The sequence below is a fragment of the Myotis myotis genome, unplaced genomic scaffold (assembly GCF_014108235.1).
Source record: "Myotis myotis isolate mMyoMyo1 unplaced genomic scaffold, mMyoMyo1.p scaffold_m19_p_3, whole genome shotgun sequence".
Lineage (NCBI taxonomy): Eukaryota > Metazoa > Chordata > Mammalia > Chiroptera > Vespertilionidae > Myotis > Myotis myotis.
This window is the reverse complement of record NW_023416335.1, coordinates 175,850,147-175,872,935: the sequence shown is the minus strand read 5'-3', so window position 1 is coordinate 175,872,935 and position 22,789 is coordinate 175,850,147. Positions and strand designations below refer to the sequence as shown.

Here is a 22,789-nt window from a genome sequence, read left to right as displayed (position 1 = left end):
TGGAGATGAGAAAGAAACCACAGGACTGTGACTGTGGTCACAGTTGGGACAAAAAAGGCATAAAAGTATTCTCTCACCCAGAGAGAATTTCCATGGTGCTACCAGGAAATTTCCAGATTATGCACCAGAAATCATTGTTAATTACCAGCCCACAAGCAAGCTTCAGGGCACCTACATCCTGGTACCAGCTGCAGTTGAGTTTAAAAGGATGAGCAAAAGCATAGCATTTCAGAATTTGTATTAAATGTTTCCTAACATAAATTCCCACAGATCTCTGAATGGTAAGATCATTACGAAAAAAAACTAAAAAGAGAACCACAAAGAAAAAGGAAATGTATTGTTCAACATCTTAAAAAATACTTTCCTGAGATAGAAATGCAGGACAGAGAGACTTCAAAAGGTTGCCTTAAATTTAATAATAGGACGTAATGTTCCCAATTGAGTTTATGGGGTTATAGAAAAAGTTCAGTCACATGGGGTATGGTTGTTTTGGGGGAACATATACACCCTAGGTGGTATTACCCATAATTGTCTATACTCCAGCCAACTTATCCAAAATAGTAATCCCACATCTTTATTCTCATGTCTTTTATCTGCTTCTTATAGAAACATCTCCTCTTTGCCAAAACAATCGAGAATGTAAAAGTCAACTTTAGTGATGACATATACATATTCTCAGTATCTGACTTTGATTCATGCACAGCTTTAACCTACAGAATTTTAAACACCTCAAGCTTTATTTGGACACATGAATCTAAATGTCATAGTTACTAATTGCCTCCACTTTCATTCCCATTGAAGTCATCATGGTCCTAACTAAGCTTAGAAAAGTGAATTACTGTGTGGGATCCAACTCCAGGGCTCTGACGCCAGCTGTGTTGGCAGACCCATGAGTCTGTGAACACCTAAGCATCCTCAAGACGAGAGCCTGGTGTGAAATAACTCACCCAAAGGGAAGGAGGAACCACAAGGAACTAGGGGACTGGCAGGTCCAACTAAAGGGAGAACGGTGTCCCATTCCAGGGTGAGAGATCCCACATATGGTGAGAGCTACTGGAAATCAGAAAGCTGTGGATGGTTAAGCTGTGAGAAGGGCAAGGCCAAGTCCCCATCCTCGAACTACTCAGGTGCAATTCCCTAAGGGCCTATCCCCTGGGGTTGATTTTACACTGTTTTCCACATCAGCAGGCTGAGCTTGGCAAATCAACTAACTACTAAGCCATTAATTTAAATTTCAACCAGACCTGGGATTTTAAGAGAAATAGGCAATTTCAAATCCGGTTAGGGGATGTCCAAATTGGAAAGTCTTGAGGCTGTCACTATGTATCAAAGGCTTTAAAAAATACATACCTATGACCAAAAATTCCACTTCTAAAAACTTTCCATAAGGAAATAACCACAAAAGTATTTAAATAAACATACATATATGTGATATGATAAGAAATACATATTTTAGTCTTCACCCTGACTCCTGGTCAGAGATTCTATAAAACCTTCATCATTTCCTTAGCAATGAAGGTGCTAGGAGCATCTATTGTTCTAATATTTGGTCTCTGTCCCTGGTTCCTAAAGCCCTTGGAATTCCTTGGATGATAGAGGTGTCTTTTGTCCTAATGAAGTGACTTTTGGTGGGCTGGCTTCAAGGTAGATGCTTGTTCCCAGAAAGACCAAGCCTTGATTAGAAGAATGGAAATTTCAGCTCCACCCCCAACCTCCAGGGTTGAAAGAGGGGTTGGAGGTTGAGTTAATAATAAATCATGTCTACATGATGAAGCCTCCATAAAAATCCCTAAACTACAGGGTTCAGAGAGCTTCCAGGTTGGTGAACCCATCCAAGTGACAAAAGGGTTGAGTACCCCAACTTGAAGCGGACAGAAGCACTTGTGCTCGGAACCCTCCAGTCTCTTTTTACCTTTGTTATATAATTAACACTAAACATATGTGTTTCCCTGAGTTCTGCAAGCCACTATCATGAATTATTTATTGAACCTGAGGCATGGCCTTGGGAACTCCCAATTTGTAGTCAAGTTGGACAAAATGTAGGTAACATAGGGATCCACTACTTATGATTGACTGACATCTGAAGTGGGAGCAGTCTTATGAGACTGAGCTGTTAACCTGGGGGATCGGATGCTAACTCCAGGCAGACAGTGCCAGAATTAAATTGAAATGTCGGACATCCAGCTGGTGTCAGAGAATTGGTCAGTTGTTTGGAGTAAACCCACATATCTGCTGTCAGAGGTATTGTGAGTGTGTGTAGAGGAGAATGCATAGGAGTATTCTTTTCAATGTACAAGGATACGTCTTACTCTGTTAGTTATAAAAATGGCAATAAAGAGAAAGCATCTAGTAAACCCAAATCGCTGATGTATTTGGCTATTCCCACAGATATGATGCTGTAGAGAATAATTTGGAATTACAAATAACAGCATTGGTTTTAACAGGTGGGCAATATCAGACAATATTTTCCTAATGTCTCCAATTATTCAACTATTTGAAAAGTACAAAAGCATAATTAAAGATAGTGTTATTATTACTACACTAGAGGCCCGATGCACAAAATTTGTGTAGGAGTAGGCCTTCCTTACCCCAGCTGCTGGCACGGGCTTCCCTCTGGCACCCAGGACCCAGGCTTCCCTCACAACCCCGGCTATATCTGGAAGGTCATCTGGAAGGACGTCCGGAAGGGTATCTGGTCTAATTAGCATATTTCACTTTTATTATTATAGATCACCACGCTTTTATGAGGCACATATATTCCTCTGTCCTTCTAAAAATGATGTAAAATGGTAGACATAAGTCACCTTTGTGGTCCATATGTATCATATCTGAAAATGTGCAGGTAACAACTATATAGACTGTTATTTCTGGAAATGGGTTAGGACAGAGTGCCTCGTATTTTAAATGAATTCAATTAGATTCCAAAATATAAAAATAAATTGCTGAATGGGGAATCACTGCATTAATAAGGTAAAAGTATGAGCCTCTCACATGGCACCTAACATTGGTGAATCTCAGCTTTGAGAAATCACCTAGAATCTAGAGTTTGTAGAGCTCCTCAAATGTCTAAAAAGATGGGGAGTGAACTCTCCAAACTATAGACAAGGGACCATGAAACAAAATGAGAAACAAAATTTTAGAACTTATCCTATTTGTGAGCACTGGGGGGGAAGGGGGAATCTCTGATTTGGGGAGCCAATGTGGGATTACAAAAAGGAGCTTTAACTGATCAAACTCATATTTTAATAGGACAGGGGATGTGGAAGACACAGCTTGTCTTTATTTTAACGAAGGCATGTACAAAATCTCTCAGAATCTCCTTGCGTACAAGATGGAGTAAGATAGATTTGTAGCTCACATGAAGAGTGGTGAATAATAAATCAATGTCTCCATGGATGAAGACCTCTAGTGTATGTCACAGGATTCTGATATAATCTCTGGTCTGTCCAATATTTTTATCAAAGACTTAAATGAATCTATGGTGTATGCTGACTAAGCTCGCAGGAGCTCTGTAACTGGGCAGGAGAACTGCTGTCCTGGGAAACTGACTGATGGAGAGTCACAAGGAGTTTAAATGCCTGAAATTGTTCATTAATTCTAACTCAGAATATGGGCAAGAGTAAAGACCCACATTTAGACATAAAAGAGAACAAAATACGTGTGATCACATTAAAACTGTACACATGGTATTGTCCGAGGGCTGTTAGTTTGCCCTAAACTCCAAGAGTTTTGTGTCTTGGATATCCAGAAAGACCAATCCACCAACAGACAGACAATAGTTAGACAGTAAGTCAAACTATTTTTCATTTCAATTCACTCCAATGGATGTTTATTGAGCACCTACTACATGTCAGGTATGATGTAGGGCCCGGAGATACAAAGAGAAGACATGGCATTTGCTACCAACGAGATAACGGCATAGTAAAAGAAAGAGAGGCACTTAAACAGATAATTAATGGCTAGTTTAAAAAATTCTAGCAATGGAAGAACCTACCAGGAGCAGAGATAGGGAAGAGGGAGGTATTCTAACTGCAGGCAGGTGTGGGAAAGTGGGCGGTATCCAATGTGAGACAGCAGTCCCTTGGAGTGCTATTTAAATATGAAGGCACTTTTACAAGAGAGTTCCATGATGTAGGGGGATGGGAGGATCTCAAGGTGATATCTCAGGAAAGTAGATTTGAGGAAATTGGGATGCTCAGACTAGAGAAAGATGACAGAAATTATACCAAGTTCTCCAGAGGAAAGGATCTTTGCCATATTTATGGTTGTATGCCCAGTGTAGCACAATGTGTGGTGCATAGTGGTCACACAATAAATTAATGAATGGATGGAAGCACGAGTGAATGAATGAATGAATGAATGAGTGAAATACTGAAGCAATGCACTTATCCTAAGTAGCTCCCAAAGGGGAAACTATGATCCAATTACAATGTTCCAAACACACTACCCAAAGAGCTAGGTTTAGCCTGCAAATTGTTTTGTTTCACCTGTATACACTTAAAAAAAAAAAAAAGCAACATTTTTAAAACAGGTGCTTTTCATATAAAAATTTCCAGCTTCTCTTTCGTTTATGCTAAACGAAATAAGTCAGTCAGAGAAAGTTAAATATCACATGATCTCACTCATTTGTGGATTATAATGAACATAAACTGATGAACAAAAACAAATCCAGAGAGAGAGAAGCATCGATCAAATGCTCAAACCTCAGAGGGAAGGTAGGGGAGGGTGGGGGTAAGGGAGAGAGATCAACCAAAGGACTTACATGCATATAAGCATAACCAATGGACTTAGACACCAGGGGGGTGAGGGCATGAACGGTTTTTTTGGGGGGGCTCTAGAGGGGTAGCACACATATGTAATACCTTAATAAAGAAAAAAAAGTTAAAAAAAATCCAGCTTCTCTTCAAATATTAGAAGACCTGGCAACTCTGGGTCTACTTGGCTGCAGGGAAATATTTGAGTGCCCATTGAGATGGCATGGAAATATTTGGGTGCCCATTTGGATGGCACAAGTACTCACAATTTGCCATAGTGCCTGCCAACTACTAGGAGGCAGACTTCAGCTCAAAGACAGAATATTTAAAACTAGAATAGGTCCACACAGAAGCATGACAACAGTCCACCTTAAATACAATCTAAAAAGCACAGTCTCTCCTATTCCACATCACCCTGAATGTATTCCTTTACAGTATGTACTCATTTTTCTTAAATTCTTTTATTATATTCTTCAAATATTATAGCATTTTTCAGACATTGCAAGAAATTGATTTCTTTTCATCATTGTATCCATTGAACTTAGCACACAGTAGAGTCTAAATGAAAGTTTACTAAATGAACAAATAAAACTTACCATAACTGGGAAGTTGGAAAAGATCACCTTTCCCTTCCAATGCTACAATATCTAATTTTTATTTGATTTAGCCTTCACTTCTCATTTAAAACTAGGCAAGCAATGGGAAATAAAATATTTTTCTGAAATAATCTTAATAATCATGTTTGAGTGGTTGAAAGCCTTCCAGATTTTGGCAAATATGAATGCACAGCATCCCTCCTTCATCTGAACTCCTCTGCCTCCTTGTACAACTGCCCAGAAAGATTGGGCCATAATGAGCACACAACAATCAGAGGGTACCAGTCCTCAGGAAAGGTCACAGGTTCACACAGTTTGGCACCAAGCAGTCTCAGGAAGAGGGATAGGGAGGGGAGAAGAAAAATTTTTGGCTGCCCCACCCCATCTCCTCACACTATTACAGCCCAGAGCTCTCTTTCAGAAAAAGCCCATGCCTCTCTTTCAATTTTCTTTTTTGAAAAAAATAGCTCTGGTTTAGAAAAATAAAAACAAGCTGTATCTCGGGAACAGACTTCTACTAGGGCAGCAGTTCTCAACCTGTGGGTGGTGACCCCCTTGGGGGTCGAACGACCCTTTCACAGGGGTCGCTTAAGACCATCAGAAAACACATATATAATTACATATTGTTTTTGTGATTAATCACTATGATTTAATTATGTTCAATTTGTAACAATGATAATACATCCTGCATATCAGATATTTACATTACGATTCATAACAGTAGCAAAATTACAGTTATAAAGTAGCAACAAAAATAATTTTATGGTTGGGGGTCACCACAACATGAGGAACTGTATTAAAGGGTCGCGGCATTAGGAAGGTTGAGAACCACTGTACTAGGGACTGCGCTAGGGTCCTTCCTCAGTCAGACAGGTCTACCCTCAGAAACTGTCAGAAGTCTGGAAAAGGCACAGAGGCCATGACTCTTCATTGCAGTGACTCAAGTCTGCTTTTTGGCCCCGAACCTGAAGTTTTTCTGGTCTACAGATCCAGCAACACTTAAGAGGACCATCTACTTCATTCCCTGGGACAACATAATTAATATGCCACCACCAATGATGCCTGTGGGTCAAAACATTCTGATTTCCACTTGCCCCTGCTGCCTTCACAGTAAATGCAGCTAAGCTCTTGCCTTCTGGAACTCCGGGTTCCATCACACCCACCGAAACCAGAAAGCCCACCTCAATGGCAGCATCTCCCACATTACACTTCCTTCGCCTTCAGAAAAGAGCCAACATGGAGCTTCTCAAAGCTGCAGATGCTCCCTCACCAATGCATTTCCCAGTGTCCTGGTGAAGGGAAATCGCCTGGCCCTTTCAGAGGATAAAGTAGAGAAATGGGTGGGAGGTGTTTGAAGGCATCCTAATATTCCTATGTTAAAGAGCTTTGGATTTCTTTCTCTACATTATGCTAGGGAGACTTTGGCATCTCAACCTATTTGAATATAGGTTCCCATTGAGTCTCAGTGGTTCCGAGGATTCTGAACCACCTGGTATGGTAGCTATTATTGCTGATTCCCTGATCACATCCCAAGATATTCTTAGTCAGGAGATCTAAAATGGGGCCCAGAAATCTGCCCCAAGCAACCCAGTGATTCAAGATAGGTGATACTAGGAACAGAGATAGAGTTCTCAAAGCTTAAGGGAAGACTACAGATGGTTACCATGCTTACCAGAAAAATCCAGTTTTCTCAGGAATAACACAACATACATTCTTTTCCAATAAGAACTACAAATCAGGGAAAAGAAAAAAATTAAATGTACCCCTTATCATCTGTTTCTGCTGTCTTAAATGATGGGTTCTCCAACACTTCCCTGGTGAGTTTCCACAGCTCAGTATTAAACACACAGTATATTCTCCTGTTTTCCTCTATCACCATTTTTATTCTTCCCATCTCTTGCTATCATCACTGCTCTCAAATGCTTGCAAGTGGTTTCTATAGTCCTCTTAGATCATTCAACCAATAAATAACAACATCTGGTTCTTCTCATTTTTCCTCTAAAGCAATCCCTTTGGCCCTTAATCATTTTGGTTGCTCTTCTCTGCATTTCCCTCAGTACCAGGAACAAATCAGTAAACCATCATCAGTTAATATATCTAAAGAACCAAAGGATGTTACTGGAAGGTATCAATACAAACAGCAGGACAGAGGAGAGATTGGTGCTCTGAGGCAAAAGCAAAATTCATGATGTTTGTTTGAGCTCAAGACATCACATCTTCACCTCACTGTGAGGAAGTTATAGGGAGAGAACAGAGGAAGGGGAGCTGGTCAGGAGGAGACCATACCCCAATGGGCAATTATTGTCACTATCTATATATATATGTAAACCCTAATATGCAAAGAGACCAAACGGTGGAACAACTGAACAACTGGTCACTATGACATGTGCTGACCACCAAGGGGGCACGCGGAACATGGTAGGCATCGGCCATGGCAGGATGGTGGAGCAGGTGAGCGGGGACGCCAGACCAAGGCAGGGTGCTGGTCACTGTCATCAGGGCAAGCCTCTGGTGGTTACTGAAAATTATTTGCTCCCATGCATGGCGATCCTGCCGGACACTTGCACCTACTGCCAGCACTGGCCCTGATTGCTCGGTGCCATCAGCGGGTGTGAGGGGCAGCTGGCAGCCCTGATTACCCTGAAGGCTTCTCCACCTCCTCTTGCTCCTGAGGGGCAATTGGGGAAGCAGCTGCTGCCAGCGGGTGCATGTGGGGCCAGTGCATGGGAGCAAGGGGATGGAGGAGGTGGCGGGAGGGGCCAGGCAGGGGCACAGATTTGGGCTGAGAACCACCCCTGTGCCCACTGCAGCCTCACGGTCCACAGTTCCTTTCAAGGTGCATAAATTTGTGCATTGAGCCTCTAGTTATCTCATAAGTACTCAGTGCATCAAAGAAAGGGTGAGAAAACTGAGGATAGGAAGAGCAGTAACCATATCTAGACAAGTTCCCGAAGAAAATCTTCAAAAAGAGAGGCAGCAAATAATGAAAATTGACAGATCAACACTAAGTATGATATAGTTAGTTATAACTCTGAGTTGTCAATTTTGAGCAAATTTTTTTAAAGGTTCGTGTTTACAGGAGTTCCTGGATGTCATGAAATTCTGACACTCACTACCCAGAGTATATGCAGATTTCACAGTTGATGGCAAAATCCTGCACAAGAGTCCTCTCACTTCAGACACCAGATGCAACTTCAATGGTCCCCAAGCCACTGGCATGTCTGACAAACTGGCCACAAATTTGGGGATTCCCACAACTCCCTCAGATTCAATAATTTGCAAGCACAACTCACAGAATTAAGGAAAACACTATATTTAGGATTATATAGTGTTACTATAAAAAACACAAATAAAAAAATCAGTCTCAAGAAAAGACTCATAGGGTGAGACCTGAGAGAGTCCTAGAAAAAAACCTTCCATGTCTTCAGACATATCACCCTCTCTGCGTACAGATATAAGATTACCCACCAGGGAAGCTCAACCAAGTTTCAATGTTGAGTTTTAAACTGAGATTTCATTACATACCAGGTAGGCTGATGGACCCATTGGCCACATGAGTAAACTCAGTCTCCAGCACCCTTTTCCCCTCCAGAAGATTAGAAGGTAGGGATGATATCATGTGATTCTAAGTCCCAACTCTCTAATAACATGATTGGTCTTTCCAGCATGGCCAGCCCCCATTCTGAAACTCTCTGGAGGCCCACCATGAGTGACCTCCTCTTTAGCATAAACTCAGTTGTAGCCCCAGGGGCCCACCATGAACAATAAATGCTCACCTATCACTCCAGAAATTCCAAGGTTTAGAATCTCCTTCCCAGGAACCTGGGTCAAAGACCAGAGAAATTCTTTATTGTACACTCAATGAGAGGAAGTCATAGTCGTCATAATTCCTTTGAGAAAGTACTTTTGGGTCTTTAGACTCCATTTGATAAAATCAGAAACGATAATTCATGTCAACCTCATTGACTGGGGCAAAAATGACCATTTTTTCTAGACAATAGACACTGGCATGGATGACCATTAGTCCCCTGAGAGCAGGGCATGGAAAGCAGAGCATGGAAAGAACTCAGTGTAATTCTGGGGTTTGCCTCAGAAGGTATAACTGCTGTGTCCAGCCTTAAGCTCCAGGGTAAACATCCAACTACCATCACACTGCAGTACACCAGGCAAGAGGAGTTTGATCCAAAAGTGCTAAAGACCCTTATTCTCAAATGTCACAGTCCCAGCAGATTACAATAGAGCCACACTTCCCTGTTCATAATCAAAGCTGCCTCTTCACCAACCAGTAAGCAGACCCCACTGGAACCACTTGTGGTTCCTTGCCTGCCTCCACCTTTCCCTTTGAAAGAGGAAGATAAATAAAGTAAATAAGCCAAGAAATAAGTCAGGCAGACTTTTCCCTCTACATTATAAAGGTGTAGTCCTACCTAAATATTTACCTGAAGAAGTCAAGAATTCATGAAAATGATGAATTCATTCTATTAACAGTAATTTATTGAGCCCCTACTTTGCATGCCAGAAACCGTTCTGGGTGCTAACGATACAGCTGTTGGAGCTCGCAGGGTCGTGAGAGGAGATTAAAACTAACAATAAATATAGGATGCCAGGTAGCAGTGAGGGCTACTAAGTAAGGCAAAGAGGGTAAGAGAGTAAGGCTGAAACTTGGAGGAATGAATGTCTGCTATTTTAGATCGGTAGCCAGAGAAGGGCTCTGTGATGATGTGACATTTGAGAAGAAGCTGAAGGTGAGAAGAAGCTGAGAGCAAAACTGCAGAGATCTAGGGAAGGCATTCCAGGAAGAAGACACAAGTGCAAAGGCCTGGTAGCAGCAGGTTGGGCCCGTATAAGGAAAAGTAATGCTGTTCATAGAATGTTGTTGTAAACAGAATGAGGTTGATAGACTAGAGGTCTGAGAAGTGACCAGGAATCAGATCCAACAGGGTCTTGTAGAACAGAAACCATTGTTATCATTTGGAAAAGAAACACTGCCATCATTTTGGCTTGATCAAACATTCCTTACCTCTTTTTTTAAGTGGAATGACCACATATTCAAAGTTAGGAAAAATATGAATGTAGCTACAAAGGAAGATAGAAAAGACAGTTGTTGAATGGAAGGCGGGGGGGGGAAACTACTTCAGAAGATGTTCTCCAAACCTTCATTCAGAAATTCACGTGTAAAAACCCTCAGGAATCGCCCTAGCTGGTTTGGCTCAGTGGATAGAGCATCAAGCTGCGGACTGAAGGGTTCCAGGTTTGATTCCGGTCAAGAGCACATGCCGGGTTGCAGGCTCGATCCCAGGTGAGGAGTGTGCAGGAGGCAGCTGATCAATGATTCTCTCTCATCATTGATGTTTCTATCTCTCTCTCTCCTCCCTTCCTCTCTGAAATCAATAAAAATGTATTTTAGAAAAAGAAAAAGAAAGGGTTGTCAGACAACCGAGCCATAAAAAATAAAGAACTAGCCTTTAAAAAAAAAAACCCTCGGGAATCAAAAATATATTCCTCTCACCCTAGCCAGTTTTTCTCAGTGGATAGAGCTCCATCCCTGGACTGAAGGATCCTGGGTCCCATTGCAGTCAAGGGCACGTACCTCAGTTGCAGGCTCAATCCCCCGGCTCTGGTAGGGGCACGTGTGGGAGGCAACTAATCGATATCTCTCTGTCACGTAGATGTTTCTGTCTCTCTCTCTCCATATTTCTTTCTCTCTGTCTCTCCCTCTCACTTCCACTCTCTCTAAAAAATAATCAATAGAAAAATATCCTCAGGTGGGTGAGGATTAACAAAATATAGATATTCCTCTCATTTTCCATCCCTTCTATACTGCTAGACTGTAGTGTAAAGCCTATCTTACATATAAAGCATGTGCTCAGAGGCAATGATCAACTTCCTCCCACTCCTGAAATTTCTGCAATAAACTTAGTTCAGCATGGAATTTTCAGAAGCCATTTTTAAAAATTTCTCTACAAAATCTTTTTTGCCTCCAATCATATTTCCTTGGCTACATCCACCACTGAACATCTTAGACAATCTAATCAAACATCCTGAATAATCTTTACTTATCTCCTATCACAGACTTAGAAAGCAAACTTATCAGTCTTATAGCAGTAACCTATCTCACAATGGATTCCCATACAAGTCAAATCAAAAGGAACAGGGCCAAAGGGAACATGCCACCATTTCCTTTTGGTTTTGAGCATAGAGGATAAAGCTGACTTTCATGGTTGCCATATCATTTGTGACTAAAAGATGCAAACTGATGCAAAAAACAACTCTCCAGATGCAAACATTAAAGTGCTGCAAATCCTTACAGCTGCACATATTAAGATATTCTATTTTTTAACTCTGACATTTTAAACCACCCACTTTCACTCTTATGGCTTATATTTCCATCTGAAGCCTTCAATAAAATAAAACTTTATAGCAAACACTAGGATCTAATAGCCTAAACACAGAGAGAGAATGAGTTTAAGGTCCTTTAATTTGCCTTCATTTCCCCATCTTTAAAACAGAAAAACCATTGGTTCCTTCTTGTTGAGGAAACTTTGGTTGCTTCCTGATATTGAATGGCACTGCCAACCAGCCAGCAGGAGTTTCTTTTCAAGAGCAAGGGGCTAGGGAGGAAATAAAAGTAACAAGCTAAGCACCTTTTAAATCAATCAAGGCCATTTTCCAAGGGGGGTGGGGTGGGGAGGGGTGTTGTGTCAATTCAGTGTCTGGCCCTGCCAAGGCATTAGGAGTGAGTTAATTAAATGTTGGACCAAATATAGCAGGCTAATTTTTAAGTTGATAATTTTTTGTATGGCCCGTGGATGATGTTATAAATATCCAAATGGCCCTTGGCAGAAAAAAGTTTCCCCACGCCTGATATACAGTGACATAATGCGTTTCTCCTGATTCCAGAGTTAAAACCAGGTCATGGCCAATGAAGGATAAAGAAGAAAAATATAAAAAGGTTACTGCTGCAGATTAAGTTTTCACAGATGTTTTGACTTTGCACTACAATGGTCCAAAAATATTCCTATGTGCCCTTGGAAATGATCTTATCAAAAGACTGAATGGAAAATTTGACCAGAAATTCATTAGAATTCTAAATTCACTTCAAGGAGCACAAAAAGATGACCATTTGTATCAGTTAAGGTTTGACCAGGGAAGTGGAACCACCAGAAATGATAGAGCAGAAGGGATTTACTATAGAGACTTGACCTTTTATAATGTGGAAGCTGGTTTGATGGCCTCTGGAAGGCGGCTGCTCTGTGTCTCTAAGACAAATGGAAAGCCAGCAGGCATTTGGGAAGGGAAGATGGATGCACTTGAAGTAAGGGAAAGGGAGGGTGAGGGGAACCCATGAACATGAGCTGGAATATACTTCCACTTCTCACAACCTCTGAGGCTCTAACTTTAATGATGCAAATGGCTTGCAAACAGATTAATACCCTTCCCCCCAGAGCTGCACACTCACCGCACCAGGTTTCCCAGTAAAGGGCATCTGGAGCAGTCTGGAGGAGCTGTGGACCCAGCTTTAACCGCTCACACCAGCGGCAGAGTATCCAGAGCTTCTAAGGCTGCAGGAGCACTGAAACCTACACCAACCTTCTGAATGGAAACATGGCCATTTCACTTTCACTTTCTAAATCTCTAACCCAGTACAGTACAGGAAAGGAATTTAGTTCCAGTGTAGCTAAAACAAAGCCACCACATCTTGATAAGCTGCCTTCATTTTCCATTGTGCCCTGCCCTGCAAACTGGTAAAAAATAGACACTCTGATAAACCCATTTCTTCATTTCAAATTCAGCCCATTTCTTATTTGAGAAAAAAACTGCGAATAGTATCTTTGTATACAAGCAAGCACCTTTGTAATTACAAGCATTATGCCTCTTTATTTATTGTTTATTCTTATGGGAATTTCCAGCTCTCCATATGTGTAACATTGATTTATTGAATCAAAGGTAATATAGTACTTTTAATTTTAAAAAAAGATTTGAGTTTTGCACTAGGAAAGACCCTGTGAAGAGGATGAAAGACAATCTAGAGACTGGGAGAAATTATTTGCCAAAATCTTAACTACCAAAGGACTTACACTATATTAAGAACATGTGATTCATATCACTAGTCCGCAAAGATGGTTCACCAATTAAGGTAATACACCACACTAACAAACAATAAAAATTACATGCTCATCATATATAGATACAGTATAAAAGACAAAATTCAACACCCTTTAATGACAAAAAAACTTTCAACAACTAGGTTTTGAGAGAATTTACTGCAACATAAAGAACATTTATGAAAAGCTCACAGTTTATCATAATCATTAGTGAAAAACTGAAAGCTTTTCCTCTAAGACCAAGAACAAGTTAAGAATTCCTACTTGTGTCACTTCTATTCGTCCTAAACAGAGCAATGGGCAAGAAAAAAGAAATAAAAGCACCTAAATCAGAAGGAAGAAGTAAAATTATGTCTGTTGACAGATAGTATAATCTTATATTAGAAAATTCTAAAGCCTCCACCAAAAAGTAATTAGAAATAATACATGAATTCAGTTGCAGGATATGAATTCAAATTAAAAAAATCAGCTTCACCCTGGGTGGTGTGGTTCATTTGGTTGGGCACTGTCCTGGGCACCGAAAAACTGCTGGTTTGATTCCTGGTCAGGGTACATGCCCAGGTTGCAGATTCTATTATCCGATATCTGGTAGGGGACTTGCAGGAGGCAACCAATCACTGTTCAACTTTCACATAGATGTTTTTCTCTTTGTCTCTCCCTCTTCTTTCCTCTCTCTCTAAAATCAATAAAAACATACTTAAAAAAACACAATTCCATTTACTATAGTATCAAAAAGAATAACATATACATAAAAATAAACTTAGCCAAAGAGGTGAAAAACTTGTACACTTAAAACCACAAATCATTAATGAAAAAAATTAAAGAATACATAAATAAATGGAAAGACATCACATGTTCATGGATGAGAAGACTTAATATTGTTAAAATGCCCATACTACCCAAAGTCATCTATAGTTTCAATGTAATCCTTATCAAAATCCCAATAGCTTTTATTTTTAAAAAAATTGAAAAAAAATCATGAATTTCATACTGAACCACAAATATACTGAATATACAAAGAAGAACAATGCTGGAAGCATCACACTTCCTGATTTCAAAATATACTTCAAAGCTACAATAATTAAAACAGTATGGTACTTGCATAAAAACAGACATATAGACCAAAGGAAAAGAACAGAGAGCCCAGAAATCAACCCAGGCCTATAGGGTCAAATGATCTTCAACAAGGGTGCCAAGAATACACAATGGAGAAAGAATAGTCTTTAAAAAATGGAACTGGTAAAATTGAATGTCCATATGGAAAAGAATAAAATTGGACCCATATCTTACACCACACACAAAAATCAACTCAAAATGTATTAAAAATTTAAATGTAAGCCCTGGAACTGTGAAACTTCTGAAAGAAAAACATAGGGGAAAACTTCATGATATTAGGCTTGGCAATGGTTTTTTAGATATGCCATCAAAAAACACAAGCAATAAAAGCAAAATTAGACAAATGAGACTACACTAAACAAAAAACCTCTGCCTCTGCATAGCACAAAAAAACAACCCACAGGAAAAAAAGGCAACCTATGGGATAGGAGAAAAAATATTTGCAAGCCATATATCTGTCATGTTATTAATATGTAAGAAAGTCTGATAATTCAAAGAACAAAAAACAAATAATCTGATTTAAAAATGGGTGGACATAGATATTTCTCCAAAGAACACAGACAAATGGCCAAACAGATATATGAAAACATGCTAAACATCACTAATTATCAAAACTTAATCATGCAAATCAGAACGACAATGAGATATCACCTCACACCTGTTAGGATGGAGGGGATAAGTGTTGGCAAAGATGTGGAGAAATTGGAACCCTGTACACCAAGCATGTTAAACTCAAAGGCTAACACGGGCCAAATAAATGAGGCATGCAGCCCGTGAGCTTGACATGCTTGCTGTACATTATTGGTGGGTATGTAAAATGGTACAGCCACTATAGAAAACAGGATAGAAGCTCCTTAAAAATTAAAAAGACAATTATGATATGACCCAGCAATCCTACTTCTGAGTATATATCCAAAGGTACTGAAGCTAGGGTCTTAAAGAGATATATGCACTTCCATGTTCATTGCAGCATTATTCACAATAATCAAGATATGGAAACAACTGAAGTGTCCAATGTCAAATGAATGGATAAAGAAAAGTGGTGTGTGCATACAATGGGTTACTCAGCCTTTAAAAAGCAGAAGGAAATCCTGCCATCTGTCACAACATAAATGAACCTGGAGGACATTATGCTAAGTAAAATCTGCCATTTGCAGACATCCACTTATGAGGTATCTAAAACAGTCTAACTTATAGGAACAGCTTGGAAAATGGTAGTTGCCAACAGTAGGGTTGGGAGAGACAGCAGTTGCTGTCCAACAGGTGCATAGTTTCAATTACTCGAGAGAAATGTGTTAGCGTCGACTGCACAGCATTGTGTCTATAGTTAACAATGCTGTGCTGTACCCTTAAAAACTTATGGTGGTAGATTTCATATTAAGTGTTCTTACCACAATAAAAATACATACATACATACATACATACATACATAAATTTCGTACAGTGGTTTTAAATTCTCTAAGATCTTTGTTCACACAGGCCTAACTTAGATATAGTTATAGTAGTCTGAACATACGTAAAAGGCCACTTGGTGTTTTTACCAACTCCCTAAAATAAAAATCATAAAGGCCAATGCTTGGTTCACACTGAATAGCTTAATAAGTGTGATTTTCTGTGCCCTTCCTTGCAACAATCTTAGAGCTGTGTGGGTCTAGGATGGTTTATGTCATCCTTTATACATGCCTGGCTTTAGGCTATTGCATAAGTTTCACCTCAGATGACTGTGTAAAGGAAACGTCCAGGTCTTATTTATTTATTTATTTATTTATTTATTTATTTATTTATTTAAGTGTGTTATTATTGATTTTAGAAAGAGCGGAAGGGAGAAGAATAGAAACATCCATGAGAGGGAATCATTGATCTGCTGCCTGCTGCACACCCCCTACTGGGGATCATGCCCACAATCTAGGCTCCAGGTCTTATTTAAATCAACACCTATGAGTACAGAAAGTTTATTTCACTTCTGTTTCTGAAGAGGCACCCATCCCTTTCTAATTAGTGCTTGGTTGCATCCCAGATTTGCAACAGAATCTTCTCAAAATAATTGTTTTTAAAAGTATACATTACATAGCCAGTAAGATGCACCATACAAAGAGCAATGCACCTTAGACACCAAGCTGCTTCTTATAACCAGTGATTCCAAGAGATGCTCTCTGCCCATCCCACCCCCAACTCTCCTTCTCCTTTGCCTCTGTTCTGCCATATCCCTACTAACTTTCCTCTTCATCAAAGGCCTTGCTTCATGGTCTACTCAATTCCTACACTCCTCTCTTCTGCCCCTGCTATCTCTTGCATGAATTTAAAAAGAAAGGAAGGAAGGAAGGAAGGAAGGAAGGAAGGAAGGAAGGAAGGAAGGAAGGAAGGAAGGGAGGGAGGGAGGGAGGTAGGAGGAAGGAAGGAAGGAAGGAAGGAAGGAAGGATGGAACGATGGAATGATGGAAACAAGGAAAGAAGAAAAAAAGAAAGAAAGAAAGAAAGAAAGAAAGAAAGAAAGAAAGAAAGAAAGAAAGAAAGAAAGGAAGAAAGAAAGAATAAAAACTTTTTACAAAGTCAAGAAGTGAAAACCCACTTCCTCACCCTCCACCAACTGGGCAGAAGCATTTGGCACTGACCTTTTCTAAATGGAAGATGCTCAGACCGGGGACCTAGATGGTCTCCGTGGCAGTTCTAAGTCCTGCACACCTCATGCTGTGAGCTTCCATACCTTAAATTAACCACCAGCCCTCAGTGTAACAGATTAAAAATCAGGTCAGTCTGGAAGTTAAACATTTATATTTGTGCCATCTTAGCAGATTTTAAAGAAACACTCGGAAAACTGAAAGTACTGAGCAACGCTAACTGGAGGCCAGGGTGAGGTCTCTTGACAGGTGTCTGATGACTGAGAAAAGGAAACCATAGCAATTGGCAACAATTCATGGGCTTTTGACTTTCAGCTGAAAACCAAAACCACTTTCCAAGGGGACAAATGTTTATGAAATATTCTCTTCAGAGTCAAATGTGCAATTTCCTCACCCCCCTTAAAACATTAAACTTGCAGTGGAAATAATTAAGTCAAAAGCCCATGGGTTGTTGCCAATTGCTATGGTTTCCTTTTCTAAGTCTTCAGAGACACCTGTCAAGGGACCCTCGCCGCCAGGCCCGGGCAGGCTTTTCAAACTGCGGATCCCGTCTCAAATAATCGTTACCATAAAGAAGGGTTCAGATTACACCCGTTGGAAAAGGCTCAGAACGCTGATGATACAGAACCAACCTGATTTCAACAGTTTTATCCGACACATTACCAGCTCTGATGCTGAGTCAAATTAGGAGCGGCCGAGTCAAGCTCATGATGTATGAAATAGCACTTCCCTCACAGCAGCCCTTCGCCCCTTCCGTCTGAAGCTAGCTCTCTTTGAAATTCAAGAAAATCTCCACCCTACAAAACACTGGCGTTCCCTCGGGTCCCCTTTTACACGTTATTCACACCAGAAATGCTGAATCATGACTCCGAGGCTGTAAAAGAAAAACTATTTCGACTGGGACGCCAGGATCCCCAGAGGCTCCCACGCTTCTGCATTCCTTTGCTTTGCACCTTTTAAAGGGGTTCTTTCCGCAGACTGGAGAGGTTCCGGGAGCAGCCCAGGCTGGGGGCCGGGAAAGATCCTCTGCGCGCTCCCCTGCTCCTCCCCAAAACTCAGGCAGCCCTAGCAACTCAGGGGTCCTGCCTCATCTCCTCGGAACGCGACCCCTCAGGCACTGACAGTCCCCATCTGCAAAGCTGCCTTGCCTAAACGCCTCGGAGAAATTCCCAACTCGGAAGCATCGACCATCACAGCCACCCATTCGGAACTCCTGGGGCCCCGCACTGGTCCCCCCTGACCCCGTTCCAGCAGGGGTGGGGGGTGCGGAGGCAGCTCCCCCAGCCCCTCTCCCAGTCTTGTTCCGACAGACCAACCCGCCCGGAGCGCAGACTCTTGAGAAACTCGATCCCAACTCCCCAGCCCGCGCCTCCCGAACCGCCCGGGAGCCCAGAGAAGCGGGACCGAGGTCCATGGAACAGAGCGGCGTGGAGAGTCTGGAGAGGAGCGAGGCGTGGAGGGGAAGGGGCGGCAAGAACAGAAACGCCCCCCAACCCAGTCCCGCAACTTCGCCCAGCCCGCGTGGGGGGAGTGAAGAGATTGGAACCGCGGCGAGCGCGAGGTGGGGACTCACTTGAAGGTGAGGACGCAGAGCGGCCGGTAGGACTTGTGGCTGGTGTTCTCGGCCATGCCCTTGCCCCAGAAGTCGTTCGTGAAGATGCTCCAGCGGAGCGGGGTGCCGGGCCGCAGGTCGGGGTTGTTCACGATCGCCCACACGTCGTCGTGCACGAACTCGCCCTGCAGGGAGCGGCCGTAGCACAGGCAGCTCGCCCCGGCCAGCAGCGCCGCCGCACCGGCCGGCGCGAGTCCGCAGTCCCGCCGCCGGGAGGGCGCGCGGTCCCCGCCGCCGCCGCCTCGGGCAGAGCTGGTCACCACCATCGCGCCGCCACCGCTGCCCTGGCCTCTCCCAGGCGTCTGGCATCCTCCCCGGCCGGGGCCCCGGCGGCGCGCGGCGGCTGCCTGGAGGTGGGCTCGGGCATGACGCGGCGGGCACTGGACCGGCCGCCGGCGCCCCGCGCTCCGCCGCCGCCTGCGCCTCCGAGTTGGCCCAGCTGCAAATAAACAGCAGTCCCCCCGCCTCCCTCGGCCATCGCCACCTCCTCCGCACCACTGCGCATGCCCCGCTCGCTCTGGCCGCCACCACCCCCCCATCCCGGGACTGGAGCCGCTCACCCACACACACCCCGGCGCCCGCCGCCCGCGCCAGGCTCGCCGCCGCGGTCTGTCCCCGGGCGCGGCGTCCCCGCGGCGAGAGTTCGCGCGCAGGTGGAGCGGGGCTCGCGGCGCTGAGCAGCCCGGAGAGGCGGGTTCCCGCCTGCCCTGCCCGGCTCTGCTCACTCCAGCCCCTTTCTCTCCTTCCCCTAATGGGCTGGGGAGGACCTCATCTGGTGGCACCTCGGGCCAGGGCGGGCTTAGCTGGGGCCCGAAATTCCCGCGCCCTCCCCCCCCCCCCCCCCCCCACACCCCACCCCCCACCCCCCGACGGAAAAGTGGCGGCTGCCTCCCGGGAAGTCCCCGGGTTTCAGCACCCCGGACAACAGCAGCGCCAGAGCCCGGGACGCGGGACACGCTCTCCCGCCCGCACCGCGCTCGCGTCCCGTCGCCCTGTCCGTACCCCTTCTGTCCCCCACCCGGCGCTGCAGCCATGTGGGGAAATGAGTGTCCCAAGCCCCTTTCCGAAAAGCAGGAGAAAGCGTCTCCCTGGCCGTGGGCTGCCTGCCCGCCCTGCCCGGGCTGTCCAGAGGCGCCACCGGCTGTTTTCCTTTACCCTCCGTCGGTCTGCTCGCACTTATAAAAGTCCCAGGTTCGATTTTCGGTGTGGGTCTGGACGCTGAACTGGCTTTTGAAACATTTTCCTCGTAGTTTGTTGTTGTTTTTTTTAACTGAAACTCTTGAGGTAATACGGGAGGTACTGAGCAAGTTACCGTTTCCTCCCATCTAGGCTTATCACTTGGGTCTGATTATTATATCCAGGGCTGTGGGGCGTGTTTGTTCTGTTCCTGCTAAATCAATAGATTTAAAACAAAACAAACCCCTGTGTTAAGGCCTCTGGCTTTGGCTCCCAATCTTCCTGTTTAATGAACGGTTTTCTTCTTAAAAATTACTAATTTTAATATGTAAATAAGTTAGGTGATGAGTACTAGAAGTTCACCAGGTTTGAAAAACCTGTTAACTCTTTGAGGCTCCTTGTAAATTTTTATTGCTGTGGTTAATGAGATTACCTGGGATTTTATAATTCAAATAAAATATAACTTAAAATACAAAACGTGCCACTTTATTCCCATCTTTCCAAACTTTTTAAAAGTTTCCTGGACCTAAAAAAAAAAAAAAAAGTAAAATAAAAGATACTGTTCTTATACTGACTCAGCATTTGTGTGACTCTTTACTTCACTAATTTTTTTTTAACTTAAAGGTCTATCTGAATAGTTGAAAACGCAATGAATTAAGACAAATATCCCAAGGCAGGGTGCATTTCATCCATTACACTTGTTTTTTGGTGACTTGAAAATTAGTGACTGAGTAATGTTTTCATCCTTGCATCAAAGCATTTTGACCCTTGGTAGCTTTAATATCCAGACTCCACACACACCTGAACACACTACAGCCTTTCCACTTTGCCTGCCAGTAATTTAATAAAAATATATGAAGGGTAGGTAGCCCCACAGGAGTGGCTCAGTTGGTTGAGTGTAATCCTGAGCACCAAAAGGTTGCCAGTTCATTGCCCATCAAAGCACATACCTGGGTGGTGGGTTTGATCTCCAGTGGGGGAACTAAGGGAAAGCAACTGATCAATGGTTCTTTCTCACATCAATGTTCCCCTCTCTCTCTCTCTCTCTCTCTCTCTCTCTCTCTCTCTCACACACACACACACACACACACACACACACACACACATGCTGAGAGAGAGAAAGAGAGAGGGGAGGGAAGGGGAGAGGGAGAGATCTTATGCTATAATGTGCTAAGTATTGGGCTGGATGACCAAAGCTGCTCAAATTGTGTGTGTGTGTGTGTGTGTGTGTGTGTGTGTGTGTGTGTGTAAGGTTAATACCATAAAAGTCTAACTTCTATTTTTAATGCTCAATGATCTCTGAACTACTTTTTGGCCTCCTGCCCAAGGGGTGCCACACTTCTGCTGCCTTTACCACCTCAGGACTTTGGTGTCCACAATCTGGCGGGTGATGGTCTTTTGGATGGGTTGAATGCAGTGCTGCTGTCCAGGGCATCATTATGATTAAAGTTCACACCTCCTTCTTGCAGGCAGCGGTAGGTGGCACTCTCAGCCTCCAGTGTGACCTTGATGTTCATCAGGGCCTCCTACTCCTGGGCCAGCTCTGACTCCAGGTGCATTAGGATCCCGTTGAGCTGCTCCGTCTGCATGGCATAGCGGGTCTCTACCTCCCACAGGCTGTTTTCTAAGCTGGCCTTCAGATTTCTCACTGAGTTCAGGTCGATCTCCAAGGACTGGACTGTATGTCTCAGGCCCATATTATCTCAGCTGCTCCTATCTCAGCAGTCTGCGAGGTAACCACTGTGGTGCTCTCCTCAATCTGTTGGGACCAGTACTTCTCTAGCTCCTCTCGGCTCTTCCAAGCCAGTTCATCATATTGGGCCTGGATGACCACCATGTTCTTGCCGAGGTCCTGAGATTTGAGGGCAGCCAACTCCACAGTCAACCCAGAGTTGGCAATCTGGTTTTGTAGACCATTTACTTCCTCCTCGTGGGTCTTCATGAAGATCAGCTCCTCCTTGAGAGCCTTGATCTCTGTCTAAAGCTGCAGCCGAGTGATATTGATGTCATCAGTGACCTTTCGGAGCCCATTGATGTCACTCTCCACAGATTGGTGCATGGCTAATTCTGTCTCATACTTGACTCTGAAGTCATCAGCAGCAAGGCAGACGTTATCAGTCTGCAGAACGATGCAGGCATTGTCCACAGAACTTGCAAAGATCTGAGCCTTTGATGGTCTTGAAATAATGCCCCCAGTCTCTAACCTGGGGTCCCTTCTTGTCCAGGTGTTCCCGATTTTGATCTCCAGTTTCCAATTATCAGCCTCCAGGCTTCTCATCCTCTCTAGAAAGGAGGCCAGGCCGTCATTCAGGCATTGTATAGTCTCCTTCTAGCTCTGGATGCCCCCCCTATATCCGACAGACCCCCAGCCATCCCCACAGCCAGGCCCCTGTATCCTCAACCACTCCGCACATTGCTGGAGTGGGACACAGAGATCTGGGAGTCCAAGCCCCAGGTATCTGCATAGATGCTGGCCACGCTGCTGGCTGGCCTGGCCCAGTAGCTGAGTGACTGCAGGAGCCCAATACCTAGTAGTTTGAGGAGAAACTGGAGCAGATACTGAAGCTCATGTTGTTCAGAGAGGAAGGCGAGAAGCCAAGACTCAAGTTCAAGCGGCAAAGTCTAACATTCTAAGTTAACAGCTGAGTTGGATAGGGAAGCTGTCCTTGCTGAAATGATAGCAGTCACAATAGCCCAATGTATCAATCCTTACCTATAATTAATAAGGCCTTTCTAGAGACAATGTCTTACTCTCAAAGAGTAATTCTAATCATTTATTTTTATAGACAGCAGAACTTTTCTCCCTCAAATC

At 43.4% G+C, this 22,789-nt stretch overlaps 1 protein-coding gene and 1 pseudogene across 5 annotated transcripts in view; both read right to left on the bottom strand.

Moving 5' to 3' along the window:
• The window catches only part of TMTC1 (transmembrane O-mannosyltransferase targeting cadherins 1), a 238,146-nt gene extending 218,592 nt beyond the window's left edge, over positions 1 to 19,554 (bottom strand). For 2 of the 5 annotated variants that reach the window (XM_036299240.1, XM_036299241.1), the window contains exon 1: positions 18,763 to 19,552. In XM_036299240.1, coding sequence (XP_036155133.1) covers positions 18,763 to 19,110 — 348 coding nt within the window. In that variant the 5' untranslated portion in view covers positions 19,111 to 19,552. Of the gene's footprint in view, positions 1 to 18,762 lie in introns of all 5 variants that reach the window. The other 3 variants (XM_036299239.1, XM_036299238.1, XM_036299242.1) reach the window with 3 other exon arrangements.
• A 1,773-nt stretch (positions 19,555 to 21,327) lies between these two features.
• LOC118650699 lies at positions 21,328 to 22,255 on the bottom strand (annotated as a pseudogene).
• Between the last annotated feature and the right edge of the window lie 534 nt (positions 22,256 to 22,789).